The 9,986-nt window shown below is 36.1% G+C and overlaps 1 protein-coding gene across 1 annotated transcript; it reads right to left on the bottom strand.

The window, feature by feature from the left end:
• Positions 1 to 8,784: 8,784 nt before the first annotated feature.
• On the bottom strand, positions 8,785 to 9,783 carry LOC131034160 (chitinase 2-like). The gene is made up of 2 exons (XM_057965549.1): positions 9,723 to 9,783; positions 8,785 to 9,632 (listed from the first exon to the last, which is right to left on the bottom strand). Exons 1-2 carry the CDS (start codon positions 9,781 to 9,783, stop codon positions 8,785 to 8,787), a joined length of 909 nt encoding a protein of 302 aa, XP_057821532.1.
• Positions 9,784 to 9,986: the final 203 nt, after the last annotated feature.

Raw genomic sequence — 9,986 nt, 5'->3', positions numbered from 1 at the left:
TGTAGGGAGAAGGTTTAGGATTACAGAGAATGGCAAGGCAACAAAGCTTCCTTGAGGAATTTGTAAGAGATGATAACTAAGTCAGATGATATCCCTATCCTTTATTAGAATTATCTTATCAAAGAGGCAAAAGAGCTTCTTAAACTCATGCCAAATTGCTCATTCTTCCTTCCCCAAATAGAGGATGAATGGATATGAAAACTCAATTCTTCAGGAACCTTCACACTAAAATTGACATCAAAATATAAATGAGGAATTTGCAAAAGACTATAATTGGAAAGAGATCAAGATTAAAGGCTTAACCCCAAAATAACTGCTTTTGGTGGGCTTTAGGTCATGGAAGAATTCTTACTATTGATAATCTTAACAAAAGAGGATTCTCTTTTGTTAATAGATATGTTCTATACTAGTAGGATATACAAAGTATTGATCACCTATTCCTAGACTGTAGTTATTTTAAGGAAATCTGGGATGCTATTATAGAGGAATTGAAAATATGTTGGACTCTCTCTTTGGATTTTTTAAAAATATTAAAGTAAATCATATTTATGGGGAGGGTAACATTGTTGTTGATGACATTGCTAATGAGGGGTTAAGTAAAGTTGGTTAGTGGTTCTTCAACCTTGAATAAATCTCTATGGGACTAAAGCAGATTCTTGCAAACTTTAAGTGGACTGGTGAAGACAATTTTTTAAATTAGAATGACCATAAAAAATATTTAAATTCAAAAAAAGTGCCTACTCTCCTACAACATGCTGTGTAGGATAATGGTGACCTAGCTTATTGGCTTGACATGGCCCCTACCAAGCTAGAAGATGTATTGTATGGATGTCAACAAAGAGAAGGATCCAGATGGTGAAACGAAACTTAACCCTCATTGTCTCAAAAGGACTTTAAAATACTTGGATATTCTTAGACGGAAAGGTGATGACTTTGACCCCTATAATGCTTTTAAGTTTAATAATGAGAAAGGAAATTACACATGTGAGGACAACAAATATTACCAGATCAAAATAGACCTTTTAGATAGAATAATTTAAGAGTTAAAGTGAATGCAAAAAATCACAACTGTTGTCTTGGTCGCTTTCACAAAGATAAATAGTGCTCTGCTAAATTTGTTACAAAAACGGGGGGCTCTCTTAAGAGGACTGAACCTAAAATTTGCGAGGGGTTACAGAGTATTGAAGAAATTTGGCAGATTTTTCAACATATGGGGTTAACTCTTCTTCCTAGCCATGAAAGGATACAACAAATCTCTCTCTGCTAAGTTCTAGAACTCATGGTAAAACATAGCGGTTATTGTGGGAAGGATTTCTTTTGTAGTGTCATCCAAGTATATTGTGGAGGTTATAGGTTTTCAAAATGAAGGAGAAAGAGTGGACAAGCAGAGCAGTGGAGATTACAAAGATTATGTGAAGAAGTTCTTTGAAAAAGGGGAAAATCCTATGGTGATTCAAAATGGGTATGACTACTCTACTCTTCCTAAACCTTACCCCATTGTTAGTTAATTTGTGATGTGCTTCCTAAACCTTACCCCATTGTTAGTTAATTTGTGATGAAGTATTTTTTTTTAGAAGGGCGGTATACTACAGTGCACAGATATCATTTCCCTATTCTCAGCCATATTAGATATGGTGAGAAAATTAACGTCCCTTTTTTCCTGTACTCGTTCGTAGAGTCTTGTATTCAGAATGTAGCTAACCCTCTACTCCATCAAGGTCTTATTTCCCTGCTCTATAAATTTTCCTTCAAAGACTCTCCTAGCCATAGTTGTTTACTTTCCTTGGAGAGTAGTGATGAATCCTCTAAGAAAAAATAGGGTACTTCGACTAAGATGGAGATAATTGACTCCAAACTCTACCACTCGCCTGACTCCACTCCCTTGGAAAAGCCCAAGGGAAAGAAAACCCTTATGCTTCAAGAAATTGTACCCCTAGAAGTGGCCCTTCTCAATGTTAATCCAGATAAAAGAAAAATGGACAACCCAAAGAATACCCCTGTCAAAGCCAAAAAAACTGATAAAGACTCCACTAGAAAGAGCATTACTATCAACCTTTATCTGCATGACTCAGAGAATGAGAAAGAAAAGAAAGTAGCTTAGGGGAGAGAAGAACAACTAGACTCAAAGCCAAGGAAAAAATTTAAAGTGGAGAACAAAGATATGGCAAAAAATATGGAGGAAGTCTATAAGCTCAAAGATAATGAGGATACCTCCATGGATAACTTGGAGGATGATGAATTTTAGGTAGAGGATGAGGACCCTGAGGAAAATTTCAAGGAAGAGATGGAGGAAGAAATTGAAAAGGAAGAGGATAGTGAAAAGGAGGAGGATTATGATAACCCTGACCAATGTCCTGTGGTGCCTAACCATTCAAATAATGAAGAAATGGTCCCCTATTCTTATGATTCTCTATTTGAAAAAGAGAACAACATGGATGTACTCAAGCAACTCAAGGAGATAAAAGAGAGAGTTTTTAACCTGAAGGAGAGGAATAGGGAGTACAAATAGAAATTTGACAATCTTTGTAATGCCTTCAACTCCCTTTGTTACATTACTAATTGGGTCATGAATAAAGATGTTATGGGTCTGGTGTTGAGATATAGAAAAATTAAGAAGAAAAACTAGAAATCTGGCAAAATAGGGATAGAAAGAGAAAGAAGTCGATGATGGGGATAGGAAGATGGAGACATGGGTAGCTCAAATTGATAGGCTCTAGAATAACTGGAACCTGATAAAGAAGTATTAGCTCCTCTCTAGTTTCTGATCCTTCTTTTATGCTTTGGTTTTTGTTTATGAGATCTTGAGATGGTTACTGTGTTTGGCCTATGTGCCCATCTATTTAGACTTAATTTCGTTAAATACTATTAGTGATATGTTTTTTATTGATACTTATTATGTTGTTAGCAAGATAGGTAGATGGAAGTTAGTTAGAATTAGCAAGTTAAGCTATAGGGATATGAAATTTTTTTAATATTTTTTATAGGCGGGCTCTGTTTGTATGGTTTTGTGGGTTGGCTTTTCTCAGCCTGGGGTAATGCTACTATTTGGTATCTTGTTGATTCACAGGTTTAGGGCCTTCTCCCTTCTTATATAATAAAAAACTCAATCCTCTAAAATGTCTGCACTCTCATTACAGATCAAGCCATTTGGGAAGACATTAATGAATACAGACTACAATATATATAGAATGACAAAATTGGAGGGGCATAGTATGTTTGGCTATAGAAAGATGACAAAGTGAAGGGAAAATGGGCATAGTATATTTGGTATCTATCAAGAAAGGTGGAGCAACCCAAATGGGTTTGTGTAGAGAAGAAACCATTGCATGTGGGAATAGAGGTCTGCACACAAAGAAAAAAAACTAATAGGAGAGGGGTCCAAAATGTGTGATGATATTAGCCAAGAGGATAATTCACCAGAGAATTGGGCATTGATCCCAATCAAAATGGGGTTCAATCAGAGAGGAGATGTGAGTGTAGGGTGATAAGTGTTGGATGAAGATTGAGAAGGTGACAAGACTTTTGTTCCCACATCAAAAGAGAAATGCAAAGCATGCATTAAATGTTGTTATGCAGGTGTGAGAAAAAAGAGAGGCCATTGAAAGGCAATAGTTGTTTCATGTTTGTAGAATTAATAAGAATATAGTATGTTTCTTGGATGCAATCTTAAATCCAATTTTAGAGCAAAGAGTTTCTGCTTTTCTAAGTTTGTGTTTTGTGTTTTGTTAGATAAGAGTAGTGTGTCTTGCATCATTAGTGTTGTTATATGGAGCCTAATTAGACTCAGAAGTTAAATTTTCCCTTCTTCTATTGGTTTATTTTCCTCTCATATTTTTTATGGGGATTTGGGGGCAGCGCCGCAAGATGTGGTCAAGGAGCAGCGCCCCTTGCGGGGTCTAGGAGTTCCAAAAAGACTTATTATTTTATAAAGGCCTCGGGTTGTATTTTTCTATTGATTGACATGTTGTAGCCGTAATTTTGTAACCAACACAAGTCTTGATAAAAAGGCTAAGGGATAGGGTTTTTTGTAGAGAATTTTGTAGCATTTTGCAACAGTATTGAGTTGCAAGGGATTGCTGGTTGTAATCGGTTCTATTTTCTAGATAATAATATTGGACTCATTGTTTGGTGGATGTAGCCCGAGCTTGGGTGAACCATGTTAAAATTATCTCCTCTCTGTTATTATTTATGTGTTTTTCATTCCTCTATTTAATCTTTATTTGCATATAATTGATATTTTCTACATACAATTCCTAACAATTAGATGAAGTCAAATTATATTGAATAAAAAAAAATTTCCTCTTTGAGATAAAAAATCACAATTGTATACAACTTATCATTTCAAGTCTCTTCAATATTAAGTTCATTTACTTTGACTATCCTCATGAAAGTTTTAGATGCACTCTAATTTTGTAACATTACCCAAAATATGAAGAATTTTTTTTCTAATTCTGCAATCTCAAACTATGGTAAACTTTAATACTTTAAGGCACAAATTACATCTTCATTATTTAAAAAAAAGGTATTAAAAAATTAAAAAAATGTTAAGTTTTAGATTAAGTGAAAAAAAGGTTTTGAAGGGGCCCCGAAACTCTTTACATCAGAAAAAAAAATAGATAAAGCATTGAAAACCCAACTAGATAGAACAACCAAAGAAATAGGGACTGCCCCTTAAGACAACAAGCAACCCATACAAAGAAAGGGCCAGTAAAACCAGCCCAAACAACCAACTACAAGGGCCCTCAAGATTTACAATTGGTCTTGTGGGAACAAAGAGTCATATCAAAAGAAGGCTTGGACGTCTTTGAATTCTTCCCTTTAACAGTAATCCAACCATCTTCAACTTTAGCTACCGCAACCGGCCAATTTGAAGGGTCCAACACTCATCTTTTCAGACTAGAAAAAAGAGTGTCAGAAGAGGGATCAACAACCATCACAAGAACAGGATCACAACCAACAGCAAAAGTTGTGTCAAAACCTTGTGAAGCAGTCAACAAGGAAAGAGATAACATCATAGACACAAAACAACAACCAGCAGATAGGGCAGAAGATGTGTCAACACACGGTATAATCGGTGGGGTAAGAGACAACAATCCATGAGTAGAGGGGATCTGACAACATCTTGTATCACAACATTTTTAATCTTAGTAGCATCCTTAGTGGCATCCGATGAATCTTTCATTGTCAAAGAATCCAAACCAGCCAAAGTAGAAACCCCAACCAATGATCTCCCCGCTAGCATGGTTAGGGCCACTTTCAATGGTCCTTCATGGGCGTCGGTGGTCGTTGGGGGTCCTCGCCTTGACTCTAATTGAAAATCTAGTATGGTTCCTTCTTCACGCAGAGGGGTTGGGAGAGGGTTTATCCCCGTCTCCTGTGTTGTTTCTGTTAATGTGAACAAGAAGTCTGAACAGGAAATTGAGAACAATGTGAAGGTCTTCACAAAGCATAGAGCTATCTATAAATTCAAGGGTATCTAGCCCAGCCTCCCGAAGTTGCATAAATTAAATTCCCAGCATTGGGATCACCTCATTTCTTGTACAATTCACATATTCCCTATGGCCCTAACCATATAATGCCGGTGGGAGGCCCTGACCACCATGAGGTTGAAGATTTTTTCTTCTCAATCCTGCAATTTTTTTGCCGCATGGCCAATTTTGAAGCATCTACGAGACCTAAAAGGAATACCCTCATAATCCAAGGTCTAGACCCAGCTTCCAAAAGAGGAGTTAATGGCAATTCCAGCTAGCAGACCATTAGAAACATCTAGCTCAACTAGAATGCAAGAAAAAGTAGTATGATAAGGCTCATAGGAGTCATTATCCATCATAATGAACCTCACAATAGCATCACCAATTTCCTCAAAGAGAGAATCAACCCACAAGTGTAGAGGAAGGTAAGGAAGCCTAACCCAGACTAGAATCTTGTTGAACAACTCTAAAAGGGGATTAAAATCTAAGTGCCAAGGTTTGGCTAAAAGCGACATATTATCTTTCTCATAGAAAAAACTTTCACACAAGATTTTTCTTCTTTCATTAGTTTAATTCACATTTTAAATTTAATTCACATTTTCACCTAATGTAAATAGTTTTAAAAGTAAGGTAATTTATTAATCATTTATTATAAGGTTTTTGTGCAATATTTAATACATTTAGAAAAAGTAATTTACTTAATGTAATAATAGATAAGTTACTCACAAATTGTATTAAATAAACATTAAAAACATAACAATATATTTATGCAGAAAATATATTCAAGAAGAAACTTTTATAAACATTAATGTACATCAATAATCAAATAGTAAAACATTAATAATAATATGCAACAGTGAAACATTAGGGCAATGACTATAAACAAAAATGATAGATACATATATGTAAATCAAGGAGAGGCTACTTTCTGGCATGCAAAGGGTTAGTTACAGGCCTAGGGTTTTCATGCAAGGAAGCACTCCAGGAGGACATGGTTCTTACAAAGAACCCCACATGCCTTCACGATAGGAAATAAATGCAACCCTAGCCAGGACACTCCCGAGTGTACATTGTACCCTAAGTTGGACACACATTGTATGCCCCTTCTCCAATGCCCAATGCCCAACCACCAGACCTTAACTATCCCCTCTCTTGTGCTCCTTTCAATTTATCTTTCTTTGTATTCTTCCCTGTGCCTCCCCCCCATTCTCTATTAATTTATCTGTTTTTAATAATACCCCAAGGGTGGTTACAAAAGTCATACCCTTTCATTATAATTTAATGTTTCTTAATTACTTTGAAATTTATATATTCTTTAATTACAAATTCTTTCATGAGAAAAAGTCCCATAACAATTAGCATCCTCAAATTTAGCAACAAAGAAACCTTTAGCCAGCCCCCGACCACCATGAGGCCGAAGATTTTTTCTTCTCAAGCCCACAGTTTTCTATCGCATGGCCAATTTTGAAGCATCTATGACACCTAAAAGGAATACTCTCATAATCGAAGGTCTGGACTCAGCTGCCAAAATAGGAGTTAATGGCGATTTCAGCTAGCAAATGCTTAGAAACATCTAGCTCAACTAGAATGCAAGCAAAAGTAGTATGATAAAGCCCATAGAAGTCATTATCCACCATAATGAAGCTCCCAATAGCATCACCAATTTCCTCAAAGAGAGAATTAGCCCACAAGTGTAGAGGAAGGTAAGGAAGCCTAACCCAAACTGGAATCTTGTTGAACAACTCTGAAAGGGGGTTAAAATTAGAGTGCCAAGGTTTGGCCAAAAGCGGCTTATTATCTTTCTCATAGAAAAAACTTTCAAACAAGATTTTTCTCTTGTCATTAGCATCCTCAAATTTGGCAACAAAGAAACCTTTAGCCATAGGGAATATGTGAATTGTACTAGAAATGAGTGGATCCCAGTGTTGGGAAATTCATTTATGCAACTCCGAGGGGCTGGGCCAGATACCCTTGAATCTACAGATAACACTATGCTCCGTGAAGACATTCACATTGCTCTCAATTTCCTATTCAGACTCCTTATTCGCATTAATAGAAATGACACAGGTGAGAGGGATAAACCCTCTCCCAACCCCTATGCGTGAAGAAGGAACCCTACCAGATTTCCGATCAGAGTCAGGGCGAGGGCCCCCATCGGCCATTGACACCCTTGAAGGACCATTGACAACGGCCCTAACTGTGCCAATGGGGAGATAATCGGTAGGGGGATGAGCATTAAAATGTAAAGTTAATGCAGTAACAAGAAATCAATTACTACTTATATTATAATAGATATTGTACATTAATTTAGATCTAAAAAAATATCAAAACCTGTAATTTTGAATAACTTTTTAAGTACTATCATTTATCAAATTAGATTATATTTGTTAATGTGTATTAAATTAGATTATTTATATGGTTGTTTACTTAGACATTAAAAATATAAAATTCAAATTGAAATCAAACCTTGATTACTCCCTCAGACCATGCAATATGAGTTAGCTAATCATATTTTTTTTTTGCCAATTTGTATGTTTCATTTTACATTTTTGGATATTCTTTCTCTTAAAATTTTTTAGAAGTTATCTAGAAGGGATTTTTTTTCTTTTCACAAGCATTTATTGTGTAAATATATTAACACACATTATCATAAGTGTATTTCATGTTTTTTTTGTTGTTTTCAAATATTCTATTTGGAGTCATAAAAATAGTTGACAATCGAATTTTCAAATCTTTTCATAAACACCATAAATCATTACATAGATCAGTAAGTTTCGGTTTGTGAGAGTTCAGTTTCATTGATAAAAATGTGACAAAAACCAAACTAAAATTATTTAAAAAATTTGGTATGACAACCTCAGTAAACACTGAATTTCATTTCATTTCAACACATTGGTGATCCAACTTTTAACGTTGTCATCTTTATTCTTATTTCAGAATCTTACTAAATACCACATTTAAATTTATTTAGTTTATATAACTTTTTAAAGTATTTCTTTCCATAATCCTAACCCGTAATCCTTAGCTTTTAATTGAATTCCAAGTTCATAAGAAATCGAAAGTTAAACTAAAACTGCTTTCCGAAAGAAATTCCATAAATAGCCAACCACAGGTATAGTCAGTATCCCTGCTGGCATTATTTTATTTAAAAATTCAACGAATTACTTAGAATATCAAAACGACAACATCCTTAAAAAGCAAACTAATCAAACACCTATAGATTTATCCAAAGAAAACCAACCTAACCTTTGGTGAATTCCTCAAGGAATTCTCCATTTATTAGTCTTGGAATGAAATAAACAATTATTTATCGTCAAGTGGCCAACAAAGCTTGGGATTGCAATTCATATTGGAAGCCATACTTTTTGGAGTCATCTGCAGACCAAATGAAGATGCCCTCAAGCTTCATTTTCTCCTTCAACCCTCTACACGCCTCGAAGAACTTCTCTGGCGTGACCCCAGTTGACGACTCGTCAGTACCCAGACTAGCAAGTATTTTACCACCCTTATAATTAGATTCCTGAATCTGAAAGTAACTGAGAAATTGTTCTACAGTAGTGCCCTTATCATAGGCATAGAATTGGAAGTTAACATGGTCAATGAAGTCACCATATTTCTTCCACAATGCCATATAATGAGACCGCAATGCGCCCTCGTCCTCGTAGGGAGCAATGGAAGCCACGGAGATCACTTTTTCCTGCTTCAGCTGGACGATTAATTGACCAATGCACTCTGTAAAAGTGTTGGGATCAGAGTAGTCGAAATGCTCGTAGTCGATATCGATGCCATCAAGATGGTATTCATTAATTATCTGTGTTAAGGTCGAAACAGCATTCTGAACCCACGAAGAAACGCTCCACGGCATGAACTGAACACTCGTGCCATTTTTTCCGACCACATCGCCACCTAAGCTGACGACGACCTTAACGTTCTTATGCTTCGACTTTATGTCGAGAACGTCGCTGGGGCGCAGAGTTTTTTTGTCCCAGAAGATTTTGAAGTCGCCATTTGTTGGAAACGGAGAATGACCAGCTCCACTGTAGTCGATGGCAAATGACAGAATAAAGTGAAACTCCACATCCGGAAGGATTGGCACGTCGGAGAACTGGACTTTCATGTCATCGGCTCCTATGTACTCCTTGAATAACTTAGCGTTGCCACCTGCACATAAAAAGAAAACATTTCATAATATTCAGCTTTCAAACATGGACGTTTATAATGCATTCCAATATGAAAAATGCGAAGGCTTACAGAGAGATTGCGGCAGAAACAGCAAAACCAGAGCTACGAAGAGCTTAATGTAATTGTTCATGATTTCTGACTCTCTAATTATGTGCAAGAAGATTAATTTGAATACGCTTCACATCTTGGCTTCTTATATATAGAGCACCAAACGTTCATGTGTTTATAATTCTATTGAGCGCATGATTAATGGAAAACACTTGGCTACTATTGTGAACGCTTAGCCTTGTTTCTATCTTGTTGGCTGCTTCGATTTTAAGAGAATATGCCGTC

The sequence above is a fragment of the Cryptomeria japonica genome, chromosome 1 (genome assembly GCF_030272615.1).
Source record: "Cryptomeria japonica chromosome 1, Sugi_1.0, whole genome shotgun sequence".
Lineage (NCBI taxonomy): Eukaryota > Viridiplantae > Streptophyta > Pinopsida > Cupressales > Cupressaceae > Cryptomeria > Cryptomeria japonica.
The sequence above is the reverse complement of the archived record's forward strand: the minus strand, read 5'-3'. Positions and strand labels throughout refer to the sequence as shown.

What these genes read in the sequence shown, in the direction of transcription:
- LOC131034160 (XM_057965549.1), bottom strand. Translation starts at nt 9,783, where the DNA reads ATGAACAATTACATTAAGCTCTTCGTAGCTCTGGTTTTGCTGTTTCTG. An exon ending in GTTTCTGCCGCAATCTCTCT is followed by an intron (nt 9,633 to 9,722) that starts GTAAGCCTTCGC and finishes TTTTATGTGCAG; the next exon opens with GTGGCAACGCTAAGTTATTC.